Source organism: Lithobates pipiens, unplaced genomic scaffold (genome assembly GCF_037356315.1).
Source record: "Lithobates pipiens isolate NorthernLeopardFrog02 unplaced genomic scaffold, aLitPip1_a1.2 Scaffold_19, whole genome shotgun sequence".
Taxonomy (NCBI): Eukaryota; Metazoa; Chordata; class Amphibia; order Anura; family Ranidae; genus Lithobates; species Lithobates pipiens.
The window spans coordinates 135,114,291-135,128,882 of record NW_027507764.1 but is presented as its reverse complement, the minus strand read 5'-3'; the positions used below and the strand labels follow the sequence as shown (position 1 = coordinate 135,128,882).

The 14,592-nt window shown below is 44.1% G+C and overlaps 1 protein-coding gene across 1 annotated transcript in view; it reads right to left on the bottom strand.

The window, feature by feature from the left end:
- Nucleotides 1–1,518: 1,518 nt before the first annotated feature.
- Nucleotides 1,519–14,592, bottom strand: part of STK31 (serine/threonine kinase 31) — a 661,901-nt gene continuing 648,827 nt past the window's right edge. Inside the window, exon 24 of the mRNA XM_077491295.1 lies at nt 1,519–1,940. Coding sequence (XP_077347421.1) covers nt 1,752–1,940 — 189 coding nt within the window. The 3' untranslated portion in view covers nt 1,519–1,751. The remainder of the gene's footprint in view (nt 1,941–14,592) is intronic.

Here is a 14,592-nt window from a genome sequence, read left to right as displayed (position 1 = left end):
TTTAAAAAAGTTGTTTCAATTGTCTCAGTGACCTTGATCTGGCTTTTCTTTAACTAGTTCTGGACCATCCACCGCATATATTCTGCGGCAGGGCGTATCCAAAAGTAGTCCGTGCTCCAAGGCCAGGGGCACGAGCCGCTGGCAGCCCATTGATAATTCTCGGGAATAACAGAACAGTGGTCTGCCTATGTAAACTAGGCAGTATGTCAGACAGGGAGAGAGAGCTGTGTTCTCGATTAGTAGGAATCACAGATCTTTGTCTAGTGTCAGCATCCCCCAAACAGTTAGCACCTGAAAAAAGCCTCAGGTGCAAACCCAGAGTGAAAGAACAAGTGCTTTCACACTGGGGCGCTGCGCTGGCAGGGCATCACAAAACGTCCTGCCAGCAGCTTCTTTGCAGCGGTAGAGGAGCAGTGAATACACCGCTCCTCCCCATTGAAAACAATGGGGCAGCGATGCTATACTGCCTGCAAAGTGTCGCTGCGGGTGTATAGAACTCCCTTTTGGCCGCTAGTGGGGTGTTAAAACCGCCCCCCTAGCGAACGAATAACACCGCTTTACCGCTGACGCAGCTCAGTGTAAATGGGGTCTTAGAAAGCGCTCCCAGGAAACACATTTAACCCTTTGATTGCCCGTTAACCCCTTCCCCGCCAGTGTCATGTATACTGACAGTACATTTTTTTTTGCATTGTCACTGGTCCCCAAAAAGTGTCACTTAGTGTTCAATTTGTCCGCTGCAATGTCGGAGTCCCGCTAAAAAACGCTAAATCTATCTCATAGTTTGCAGAAGCGATAACTTTTGCGCAAACCAATCAATATACTCTAATTGAAGGAATTCCTCCACCACCAGATTCAGTGAGGCTTACCAGATGACAAGATCTCTTTTTAGGGAGATCATACGTTCTTGCAAACAAAATCATCAATCCGGTCCCTTAAAAAGACACTGCTGATATCTCCAACTTGTGTATCCCCTTCTCAGAGCGTCTCAAGAAGGATCAGCGAAAAAAAAACACTCATGTGTTTGAAATATACAGAGCGCTTCTCAGAGAACCAATGGTCAGATCAGATCACACCGCTTGAGTCTGCAGCACCTGCACTGCCAAGCTCTATCGTGGAGTGTCACAGGCTCCTCTCCCTCACGCGTATCATCACCGTCACGTGACTTTCTCAAAGGATCCTGAAGAAATTCGATTTTTTACATATTTTTTATTGGATACATTTTACAGCAAAAAGTTTTTTTTTTCAGAATTGTACTTTGTTTATAGCGCAAAAAAAAATAAAAAATCACAGAGCTGATAAAATACCACCAAAAGAAAGCTCTAGTTGTGGTTAAAAAAAAAAAAAAAAAAAAAAAAAAAGACGTTCATTTTGTTTTGGTACATCGTGGCACATCTGCGTAATTGTCAGTTAAAGCGACGCATTGCCGCATCGCAAAAAATTTCCTGGTCATTAAGAGGGTAAATCCTTCCGAGGCTGAAATGGTTAAAGACTACAATAAAAATGAACAGCACAAGAAAGTAATGTTGAAACTCTTTATGCCATTACTAATTGTTGAGTCAAAATAGTCAGTATGACTTAGCAAAAAAAAGACAGAAAATGATATAACTATTTATAAACCATTAACAAAACAGTAAGTTATTTAGTAGCCACCTGAACATACTTAAGGCCTTTCACAATGTGCTGCATAAACAGATGCAATTTTTTTTCTTTACTTCTCAACAAAAAAAGTGATTCTGTCACAATCATTGGATTCAGTAAGCAAGGTCAGCTGGTACATTCTCATCAAATGCTTCTTCATCAGACAAAACAGTATTGTCTGCATCGTCTGCAGTATTGTTAACTTCAGCAATCAGAAAATAGTCATGAGTTTGGATTTGCTTGGCCTCCATGCGATCGTCACAACAAAGTAATCTGGATAGAAGACTTTTTGCTTTGAGATCCTGAAAGGGGTGAAGGCAATGAAGAATAAGCCACAAATAATATTGCTAATCTCATAGGATGCACATTAAAAGATGTCCATTACTGAATTTTTTTTTATTTTTTCATCATACTTTCCTGTAAAATCCATTTCTTTGAGTACATCATGGGACATAGAACTAGGCTAATATTCATTACCTACTGGTTATACATCTCCAGGTGAATGGATACTGGTAGACCAAAGGTCTTTAGGCAGGAAGTGATCCCCTATATAACCCCTCCCATACCGGAAGTACTTCAGTTTTGGAGCAAGCACTGAATCCTAAAATGAGGGGAGGGGATCGGTGTCCCATAATGTACTCAAATAAAAGGATTTTACAGCTAAGATATGATTAAAAAATTCTATTTTCTTTTTCATACATCATAGGACACAGAGTTAGGCTAATATTTATTACCTACTGGGACGTCCCAGAGCAATAGCCTTGAGGGGAGGGAGAGAACCTGCCAAACAATAGGCAATAGCCATCAGATCTTATACGGGAGCCTGCAGTACACTGCGGCCGAAAGCCGAATCCTCGGCTGCTCGAACATCCACTTGATAAACTTTTGTGAACGTATGTACTGAAGACCAGGTAGCAGCCTTACAAATCTGAGCCAGAGAGCTGATGGAGGTTCCTACACCCCTGGTAGAATAAGCTCTCACCCTAAAGGGAGGAGCTTTATTGTTTCAGACTGTAGGCCTGAATGACCAATTGACAGACCCAACTGGCAGTGGAAGCTGCCTGCCTCTACTTGGGTCCTTTTGTTAAAACAAAAAAAGGAGTTTGAGTCTCCGCAGATCTAGACAAATAAACCTCGACTGCACAAAGTCCAAGGAATGCAGTCATCTCTCTTCTGCCGAACAAGGCTGAGAGAAAAAAGGAGGCAAAATAACGTCCTGATTTAAATGAAAGGCTGACACCACTTTTGGCAAAAGGGATGGAACAGGTCGAAACAAGACCTTGTTGTGGTGAAGGATCATCTATGGTTCCCTGCACGAAAGGGCCGACAACTCTAACAACCTTCCAGCCGAGGTGATGGTCATCAGGTCATCAGGAAGGCTAGCTTGCATGAGAGCAAGTCTAATGGAATTTCCTTGATAGGTTCAAATGGTTGTTTCTGTAACACAGACAGCACCAAATTCAAGTTCCAAGGATACATAGATGACCTAATGGGGGGAAGAAAATGAGTTGTCCCCTGCATAAAGGTTCAGACCAGCAAATGGGAGGCTAAAAGAGGTCTTTGGAAGAATACTAATAGGGCTGAAATCTAACCTCCGATTGTACTCAAAGCCAATCTGATTTCCACAGCCGACTGTAGAAAAGAGAATTCTCCCAATCACGTATTTCCGAGGATTACATTTTTTGGCTTCACACCAAGCAATACAAGTCTTCCAGACCTTATGATAAATCTTCCTAGTGACAGCTTTTCTAGCATTCACCAAGGTAGACACCACTGGTCCCAAGATGCCACGGTACTTTAACACCCTGGCTTCAATAGCTATGCTGTCAAATTTAGAGACTGTAGATTGGGGTGGAATATAGGACATTGTCTATTGTCAGTCTCACAAGTCTGGGCCAGGCTGGTGCCACCAGAATGACTGGAACCCCCTCTCTTCGAAATCCTGCGCAACAAATGTTGAAGGAGAAGGATTGGAGGGAAAACAAACCAGGAAGTACTGGCTCCATGGAACTACCAGAGCATCTGCTCCGATTGCCGGAGGATCTCTTGTTCTGGACACAAACGGCTGTAAACTTGTTCTTGAACCTGGGTACCAGTGTGTCAACCTCTAATGCTGGCAAATTTCCTGGAACACCCCTGGCTATAGGGACCATTCCCCCAGGCAGATCTGCTGGCGAATTAGATAATCTGCCTTACAGTTCTCTACTTCCATGATATGGACTGCCAATAGAATCGGCACATGTTCCTCTGCCCAGACTAGTATGTGGTCAACCTCCTTTAGAGCTGAATGACTCCTGGTACTGCCTTGGTGGTTTATATAGGCCACTGCAGTGGCATTGTCAGATTGAACCCTGATAGGGCAGTCCTGAAGCTCCACCGTCCAGGACCCTAAGGCCAGTCGTACTGCACTTAAGTCCAGGACGTGGATGGGCAGTATCTGTTTTTTCCTTAACCATTTACCCTGAGCTATGAGCCCTTCTAGGGTCGCTCCCCAGCGTGAGAGACTAGCATCTGTAGTCAGTACTCTCTAAGTTACCAGGAAGGAAGATCATCTCTTTTGCAGGTTCTGATCCTGCAACCACCAGTTTAGGCTTAAGCGTACCCGAGGTGATAAGAACATTGGATAATCCAGGGCTTGTCCTCTCCTGTTCCAAGCCAAAATGTCTTGTTGTAAAGGCCTGGAATGAAATTGGGCATAGGGGCCCATCCTCCCTAGAAGACTCATACATAGGCCGAATGGAGGGTTGTCTTATCTGGTGCCCCTTATGCAATGCACCTGATCTTTTTAGGGCACAGATCCTTACGGGTGGCAAAAATACCCTTTACGTGGACCATATCTAGGATCAGACCTAAATATTTTAGACTTTTAGCTGGTCTCAAAGCTGACTTTTTGGTATTTATGATCCAGCCTAAGCTTTCCAAATACCACACTGTGCATATTATGCTCTGTTCTAGAGCCTATAGTGAGTGGTCTCTGAGCAGGAGGTTGTCCAGATACCCGAGCACCAAGATCCCTTGGGCCCTTAAAAGACCCAGTACTGGTGCTAGGACCTTTGTGAACACCCAGGGAGCTGTGGCAAGCCCAAAGGGTAAAGCCACAAACTGAAAATGACGTTCCTCTACTGCAAATCGCAGGAACCTCTGATGAGTCTGAAAGATAGGTACGTATAAATACACGTCTTTTATAACAATGGAGGTTAGAAAGTCTCCCATCTGGAGTGAGGCTACCACTGAGCAGACAGACTCCATCCAAAAGAACTAGATTAACAGATACTGGTTCAGGGATCTTGGGTCCAAAATAGGACTTTTGTCCCCATTTGGTTTTTGAAACGTAAACTGGTTTGTCTAAAACCCAGCGCCTCTTTCGGATACAGGAACCTCTACAATCACTCCTTGATGCAGTAAAAGAAACCTCTGAGTGGGAACCCCCCCGCAACTCCAGCTTGTAACCAGGAGATATAGTTTCGCTGACCCACACGTTCTGGAACTATTGTTCTCCAAATGTCTGCCGAGTGCAGCAGCCTTCCCCCACCTGATAGAGTGGGGGCGCCCCCTCAAAAGGATGGCTTGGTACTAAGTTTAGAAGTTTTGGACCCAGGGCTTTTTCTGTCCCTGGTTTTGCAGCTTGCCCCTGGCTCTAGTGCCCTGTTGGCGACAGAACTGCCTTGGCACTGAGACACTTGAGGAAGCAGTCCGAGGTTTTAAACGAGGGAAGCCTGGTGCTTTTCTTTACAGAAAGTAGAGAACTGTTGTCCAAATGATCACCAAAGAAACGTTCCCCATGAAAGGGGAAACCTGCAAATAACTTTTTACTAAGAAGCTTGGCTGACCAGTTCTTAAGCCAGAAAAGTCTGCGCATATGTACAGACGAGATCCAAACGAGAAACTTGCTGTATTGAATCCTTTAAGGCGTCAATAGCAAAACAGCGCTCAAGGAATATCTGTCTTTTCAGCCAGATCATCCTCCCGGTTAGGCCTGTCAGGCAGTCTGACCTGATCCTTTATGCACTGGCAGATACCAATTGCTGCAACAGCTGGCTGAATAGCTGAACTTGCCAAAGAAAAAAGAAGCCTTTAATAATGACTCCAATTTCTTGTCAACAGGGTCTTTCAAGCCCTGTGCGTCTACCGGACAAGTCAAGTTCTTATTTAAGGAAGAGACTGCTGCATCTACAGCTGGCACGCTCCACTTCTTAAACTTTTCATCCATGGGATGTAAAAGGGAAAACCTCTTAGGAGGAACAAAAATACTGTTAGGATGTTCCCAATCAGCATACACCACCTGTTCCAACAGAGGGTGTAAGGGGAAAGCCTGTGTGGCCTCAAGGACCCCAAAGAGCACCAGTTAGCTCAGTAACCTCTGTAAGAGGCATCTTAACCACTTGCAGACCGCCGCACGCCGATGTACGTCGGCAGAATGGCACGGGCAGGCATATTGGCGTACAGGTACGTCCATGCCTTCCCGCGGGTGGGGGGCCCAACCGGGCCCCCCCGGTGCCAGCGGCGGTCGGATTCCGTGCAGGAGCGATCCGGGATGAGGGGGCGGCCATTCATTCATGGCCACCCCCTCGCGATCGCTCCTGACGAATGGAATGCTTCCCCTACATCACTTCCTCTTCTGTATTGTAAACACAGGCAGAGGAAGTGATGTAATCTCTCCTCGTGTCGGTCTTTTTCGTTCCGGCACCGAGGAGAGATGATCAGTGAGTTGCACCAACACACTACACTAACAGTAGAACATGCCAGGCACACTTTCACCCCCCTTCACCCCCCCAATCACCCCTGCACCCCCAGTCACAGTGACACCAATTGCATTTTTAAAAAAAATTATTATTGCATTGGTGTCATTTGTGACTGCAATAACTGTTAGGGCATTTAGGGTTAGCCCCCTTTAGGTCTAGGATACCCCCCTAACCCCCCCAATAAAGGTTTAACCCCCGTGATCACCACCCGTCGCCAGTGTCACTAATAAGCAATCGGTTTTCTGATCGCTGTATTAGTGTCACAGGTGACGCTAGTTAGGCAGGTAGATATTTAGGTTCGCCGCAGCTTTTTATAGCGTCAGGGACCCCCATATACTACCGCATAAAGCCCCCTGATTGCCCCCTAGTTAACCCTTTCACCAGTGATCACCATATAACTGTTACAGGTGACGCTGGTTGGTTGGTTATTTTTTTATAGTTTCAGGGGACCCGCTATTGATTACCTAATAAAGGTTTAACCCCCCTGGTCACCCGGCAGGTGATATAAGTTTGAGGGTCTGCGTCGCCCCAGGCAGCGTTAGGTTAGTGCCAGTACCGCTAACACCCACGCGCAAAGCATACAACTCCCTTAGTAATATAGTATCTGAACAGATCAATATCTGATCTGATCAGATCTATATTAGCGTCGCCAGCAGTTTAGGTTTCCCAAAAACGCATTGTTAGCGGGATCAGCCCAGATACCTGCTAGCACCTGCGTTTAGCCCCTCCGCCAAGCCCAGCCCACCCAAGTGCAGTATCGATCGATCACCGTCACTTACAAAACACTAAACACATAACTGCAGACAATGAACTCTGTCGTCCTTGTGGAGACCCTGCATACGACCTTAGAAGGCCTGCTTGGCTTTCGGGGCCCCGTACGCAGCTAGGCTCCCAAAAAATCCCACACATGTGGTATCCCCATACTCAGGAGAAGCAGCAGAATTTATTTTGGGGTGTCATTTCACATATGCCCATAGCATGTGTGAGCAATATATCATTTAGTGACAACTTCGTGAAAAAAAATAAAAAGTTTGTAATTTTCCCACAACTTGTGGCAAAATATAAAATATTCCATGGACTCAACATGCCTCTCAGCAAATAGCTTGGGGTGTCTACTTTCTAAAATGGGGTCATTTGGGGGGGTTTTGTGCCATCTTGGCATTTTATGGCCTTCAAAACTGTAATAGGTAGTGAGGAGTGAAAATTACAAATGTATGCCATTAGAAATCCTGAAGGCGGTGCTTGGCTTTCGGGGCCCCGTACGCGGCTAGGCTTCCAAAAAGTCGACCACATGTGGTATCCCCGTACTCAGGAGAAGCAGCAGAATGTATTTTGGGGTACAATTCCACATATAACCTTGGCATGTGTGAGCAATATATCATTTAGTGACAACTTGGTGTAAAAAAAAAAATTTTTTTTTTGTCATTATTCAATCGCTTGAGGCAAAAAAATAAAATATGCAATGGGCTCAACATGCCTCTTATCAATTTCCTTAGGGTGTCTACTTTCCAAAATGGGGTCATTTGGGGGGGTTTTGTACTGCCCTGCCATTTTAGCACCTCAAGAAATGACAAACTAAAAGCTGCGTAAATTCCAGAAAATGTACCTTAGTTTGTAGACATGAAAACTTTTGCGCAAACCAATAAATATACACTTATTGACTTTTTTTTTTTTTACCAAAGACATGTGGCTGAATACATTTTGGCCTAAATGTATGACTAAAATTTAGTTTATTGGATTTTTCTAATAACAAAAAGTAGAAAATATCATTTTTTTTTTTCAAAATTTTCAGTCTTTTTACGTTTATATCGCAAAAAAGAAAAATCGCAGAGTCAAATACCTTTAAAAGAAAGCTCTATTTGTGGGAAAAATAGGACGCAAATTTTGTTTGGGTACAACATTGCATGACCGCGCAATTACCATTTAATGCAGCGCAGTGCCAAATTGTAAAAAGACCTCTGGTCATTGACCAGTAAAATGGTCCGGTCTGAAAGTGGTTAAAGGCAGAATGAACTATCTCGGTAAGAATCTGGATCAAAAGCCTCTGCGACTGAGAGGCAGACATCAACTGGATATCTTCTTGTCCAGATTGCTCAGAAGCAGACTCATCCGCCAAGCCCTCTACAGAATCCTGAGCTTTTAACTCTTCCCCCATCCTCAACTCATTCCTGCTAGAAACTAGGGGAGGGGGATCCGTCACACTTCTTGCCACCCTGCAGGATGGAGGCAATTATGCTAGCAATCTAACCCGGCTAGGGCCGAGGACAGTTCAACCTTGGTGATAAAGGTTGAAGCAGCAGAATTGACTGTAGGCACAATACCAGATAGGCGCAGCGGTTCAGATTGCCCGGAAGCCTCTGGTCCTTCAGGGGATACAACACAACACTACGGATATGACAAGGGTCATCAGGAATTACTGACGACATAGGTGTGCCCTTCCCTATAGTGTTAGTGCCGCTCCTCTTTTTTGAATACATTTACAAGCCACAAAAAAAGTACCTGGGTGTAGTATTAACACAACTCAGAAGAGAGACTATGCAACAATCCTGCTAAGCAACACCAGGTGACTCACGTGACCCGGGTAAGGAGAAATTAACTGCTGCAAGTGCCTGGTTCAGAGCCTGCTCTGTGTCCCACAGTTGCCTTCTGCAAACACTGCATGCTTGGCATAAACAGCTTAAATAGGCTGGCTGTGCGCCGGAAAGTTCTGTGCATGCGTGCTCGCGCCGAACAGGCGTTGCTGTATTCGTGTACGACGCAAATCTTTGTGCGCCCAGATAAAGGCTACGGCGCATGTGCGGCATCGCGAAGCCACGTTCGCTGAACTGCCGAGCACAGCAGCACTCTTGCGAATGAACGTGCGCCATGGCAAACCAAGGTGAAATGGTGCACCATTGTGCTCCATTATATATACAAGAAACAGCCAGACACAAGCAAAAAAAAGTACACTTTGCAAAACACACACAGCTAGCCCAAAACTACCCCGTATGGTCACCGCACATAGGTGTCCAGCCTCTAGCTGGCTTGACTGATTGTTACCATAACTGGGACACCACACATCCTGGCACAGGGCAGCTTAGAAACTAGCCGAAGCCCAATCTTCACCCATCACGGTGGGCTCCTGTCACTGGGTACCCTTTTCATGTTTAGGGTCCACTCCCTTGGACCTGTACATCACCCTGCAGGAATGCCTTAGCACTGTGGTGTCCAGGATTCCACTTCGCAAGGTCCAGCTCCCGGAGGTCGCATTACAGGCAAAACCTTGCAGGATCTACAGTCTTCTTTGCGAGGCTCGGGTACCATATATCAAAGCATATAGAGCCTGTGTTAAATGTATCCGATTGGTCAATCCCTTGATTTAACCACTTCAGCCCCCAGAAGAATTTACCCCCTTCCTGACCAGAGCACTTTTTGCGATTTGGCCCTGCATCGCTTTAACTGACAATTGCGCGGTCATGCGACGTGGCTCCCAAACAAAATTTACATACTTTTTTTCTCCACAAATAGAGCTTTCTTTTGGTGGTATTTGATCACCAGTGCGGTTTTTTTTTTGCGCTATAAACAAAAAAAAGGGTGACAATTTTGAAAAAAAAACAACACTTTTTAACATTTTGCTATAATAAATATCCCCCAAAAATATATATATAAAAAATGTTTTCCCTTAGTTTAGGCTGATGCGTATTCTTCTACATAGTTTTGGTAAAAAAAAAAAAAAAAATGCAATAAGCGTTTGATTGGTTTGCGCAAAAGTTGTAGCTTTTACAAAATATTGGGGATAGTTTTATGCCATTTTTATTACATTTTTTTTTACTAGTAATGGCAGCGATTTTTATTGTGACTCGACATTATGGCGGACATTTTTGGGACCATTATCAGTGCTATATAAATGCACAGATTGCTGTGTAAATGACACTGGCAGTGAAGGGGTTAACCGCTAGGAGGCAGTGAAGGGGTTAAGTGTGTCCTGGGGCATTTAGAACTGTGGGGGGTGTGGCTACACTGATCTCTGCTCTCGATTACAGGGAGCAGAGATCAGTGACACTGTCACTAGGCAGAACGGGGAGATGCTTGTTTACATTAGCATCTCCCCATTCTTCCTCCCCGTGAGGCGATCGCAGGTATCCCCGCAGCCATCTAGTGCTCGGGACCAGCGACCCGACTCACGGAGCTTGCCGCGGGTACGTGATTCTGGCTGTATGAGCCCTTCTGCCGACGTATATCAGCGTGAGGCGGTCAGCAAGCAGTTAAGAACAGTTTGTGGGACTAGAGACCCAGAGCTCAGAGAGCTCAAACAAACGTGCCCATCCACCTTGCAGACACTGGTAAAAAAAACTGAAGTACTTCCTGTATGGGAGGGGTTATATAGGGGATCACTTCCTGTCTAAAGACCTTTGGTCTACCAGTGTCCATTCACCTGGAGATGAAGTATAACCAGCAGGTAATGAATATTAGCTTAACTCTCTCTGTGTCCCATGATGTATGAAAAAGAAAATATAAGTACAATACTGAATCTGAGTACATAAATTACATTTTACGGTTTTAAAAGTTATTTTTTCTGTTTTAACCACTTCCCTTCTAGAGCAATTTGTGGAGAGCTACTCCACTTTTAAGCTCCGGTGCAAGACCATTTTTGGATTTTTTTCCTTTCTATTTAATCACTTTCAGAAGTAGTAAGAGCCACGTGCTACCCCAAATTAATACTTTTCATTTTCTAAAAGCATGGGTGTGAGCAGGATATGAAAAAAAAAAAGGTGCTATAGATTTTTTAGGCCCTGTGATATTTGCGCAAATATTTATCAAAACTAAATTTTCGCTATACACTATTCATTAGCAGACACAAACACAACTTACAAAATTCCTGCTAAAATGCTATTAAATATTAAAACTGTAACCAGTTAATACATTTTTGTAAATTTTAAATTGTGCTTTTTTTTTATGGGGAAACATTTTCACATTTTGTAATTTTCAGTGTTTGTAATAGACCAGCAAGTAATACATTTTCTGACAGCATAGAATCAGTAAAATAAAAAAAGGCCCCATGATATCTGCAAATGGGGGGCAGGATGAAGATGACATACAAGAATAAAAGGATGATAGTTGCAACTCTTATGCTGCACAACTGTTTATCAAGAAAGAATACACACAATTTTAGTGCACACAAACAATATAATTCTGATACAAAATAAAAGATGAGGTTGTGTTCAGTAACTGGATACATGTGTCAGTTCTCAGAACCACGTGCTCAGGCAGAATGGTGAAACATGCCTTCACAGGTCATCAGTTTAGAGTTAACTGTAAATGACTCCCACATTTACAGTAAAGGCCAACATGTGCCCCAACAGTTTACAGACACACACACCACTTTTTTATGTGCAATGAATGGGCAAGATAATAAGTGTGCTTTGAATTTTTTTTATTAATTATTTTATTCTTTGCACTATTTTTACTCAACTTTATTGCTAAAATATAGGAGCTAGCAAGCATTGGGCAGGTGACAGACACTCTTTTTGGAGAAATCAGGGGTCCATTAGACCCTCAATGTCTCTTCCTTGTCCTCGACTCTAGCTGACAACACAGGACCATGAGCCAGTCTCAACCTGTGCACTCTTTGGACATAACAGACATCTCTAAAGTGGGAACTAGTTAAAGTGTATCTGTATTACTTTTGGATAAAGTGGGTAGGGGTTACAACCCGTGCCAAGTATATGTTGCTGTGTGTCCCCACTGGGAAGATATACCTACTCAATTTTTCTGGTTACCATTTGCACTGGGACGGAAAGTGAAGGAAAAATACAATTTGAGCTGTCTGAGGGGGTGGTTAGGACAAATGAATAAGGGCACCAATTTTGGTGACAACCTCCCTGTGGAGCGATTTCTTCTCACTTTTTGTTGTATAGACCAAGGAAATCTCCTATTGGAATACACACACACAAAAGGAATTTAGCAAAGGTCCTAAGAATGTATAGGAAGTCTGTTTTTTCTGATAGAAGCGGTAGCTTTGAGGTGGATTCTGATGGCTCTAAATACATCCAGGCAGTAAACAGCAATTTCTTGTACAATGTCTTCACTGAGGTGAAAGACCTTAGGAAAGAAGGAAAGGTTCCTTAGGAAAGTGCCAATAGCTTAGAAACATGTCTAACAGATGTGAAAGCAACCAAGAAAGCTACTTAGCAGGAGAGAACATCTAAGTTAAATTACCTGATGGTTTCAAAGAGTGGTTTATGCAGAGCAGAGAACAAGATTAAAGTCCAAGGAAGATCAGGGTGTTGCAAGGGAGCTGTATACAAGAACAAAGGAGAGCGAGGCTAAAGGCTTCTGGAAAAAAAGTTGACAAGACAGAAACCTCTCCTTTCAGAGTCCAAGTCTGATTGTAGGAAAGCCAGAATTTGTGGCAAAAATTATTCTCTGGGGTTGAAGAACCTTTGTTCACACCTGGCAAAGAAGGATTTCCCAATATAATAGAAGATCTTTGCAGAAGTGTCTTTTCTTGCTTTTAGCAAGGTAGGGATGACAGAGACTTATCTGACTTTAAAGACCTGAGCTTATACAGTTTTGCCATTAAAGCGGGAGTCCGCCGTTTTTTTTTTTTAAAAGCCAGCAGCTACAAATACTGCAGCTGCTGACTTTTAAAATAATGACACTTACCCGCCCAGCGCGCCCGCGATGTCGGCACCCGAAGCCGATCTCCTGATCGTCTCTCGGGTGCTGCCGCCGCCATCTTGGGTATGGGAATCAGGAAGTGGAGCCTGGCGGCTTCATTTCCCGGTTCCCTATTGCGCATGCGCGAGTCGCGCAATAAGGATGGTCCCCGCTGTCTCTGGGATCTGTGTTTCCCAGCAGACAGCGGGGGACCTTCGGAAAGGGGCGTAGATTCTGCGGAAAGGGGCGTAGCTTCTGCAGATATCTATGCCGGAAGTGGGTGCAGATACCTGTACTGTACAGGTACCTGTACCCCCCTCCCCCCTGAAAGGTGCCAATTGTGGCGGCGGAGGGGGGGGAGGGTTCCAATGAGCGGAAGCTCCACTTTAGGGTGGAGCTCCGCTTTAAAGCTAGAGATTGAGACAAAGGATGGACTACAGGGCCAAGAGACAGCAGGTCTGGCCTGCTGGGGTGGTCTCCTAGCAGTCTGAGTATGTGTGCGCACCAGGTTCTTTTGGTAAAATTTAGTGCAGAGAGAGGCACTGGTTTCTTGTCTCGATTTAATTTGAGGCGCAGGTGAGGCAGAATGAACACTAGAATTACCATAGTATCTGATGTCAGTGCTAAAAGATAATTGATTCTGGCTACAAATAGAGGTAACTTGGTGTTTAATCTGGAGGCCATGATGCCCACATCCAGAGCCTGACATATCAGGCTAAAGATATCAAGGTGAAGGGCCCCTATGACCTTGATTGGCAGTAACTACTGAGGTGATCCACCTTCTAATTGTTCACTTCGGGGATGTGGACAGCAGAGAATGCTGGACAATGTTTTTCTGACTACAAGGCTCTGGGTCCACTTTCCCCCGTGTGATGGATGTAGGCCACAGCTGTGGCTTGCTAAATACACATTGATTGGGTGTTCCTAGTGAAAAGGGATCAAATGGTGAAAAGTCAACTTTGTTGATTTGAGCGCCAGGATTTTGATGGGGAGCTTGACTTCCTTTGTTGACTATGTTCCCTGGATCACAAGAGACTGAAATACTCCTCCTCAACTTCCAAGACTGGCATCTGTCCTTATCAACATATGATTAAGTGCAGCACTAAGTAACAAAACTAAACGGAGAGGAAAAGAAATACAAAAAAAGACAGACCTCTGAAAAGTGAAATGAATCTATGAAGAGCGAGCTCAATGGTAAATAGTATGACTCATATCCCTCAGTAGGGTGAACCAACACTCTAAAGAGTTTAGCTTCACCCAACATGTTTTGTCAAAAATGACATCCTTAGGGGTAAAGGTAAACTGATACATAATTTTTGACGAAACATGTTGGGAAAAGCTTGAAGCCGTGATGTTACTACACGTGTGCGCATTGCTGAGGATTTTGGGCTATGTGATTTTATATGCTGCTTTTCAAACCATTTGTTTACAAGTGTTTTTAACAAATGTCGTAATCAGATTTACACTATGGAAAGTGGTATTTGCATTTCATTACATGTATGATGCTGATGGATTGTTGCTTAATACAAACGCTGTTTATATCTCGTATGGAGGTTGCATATGCTCTGGTCAG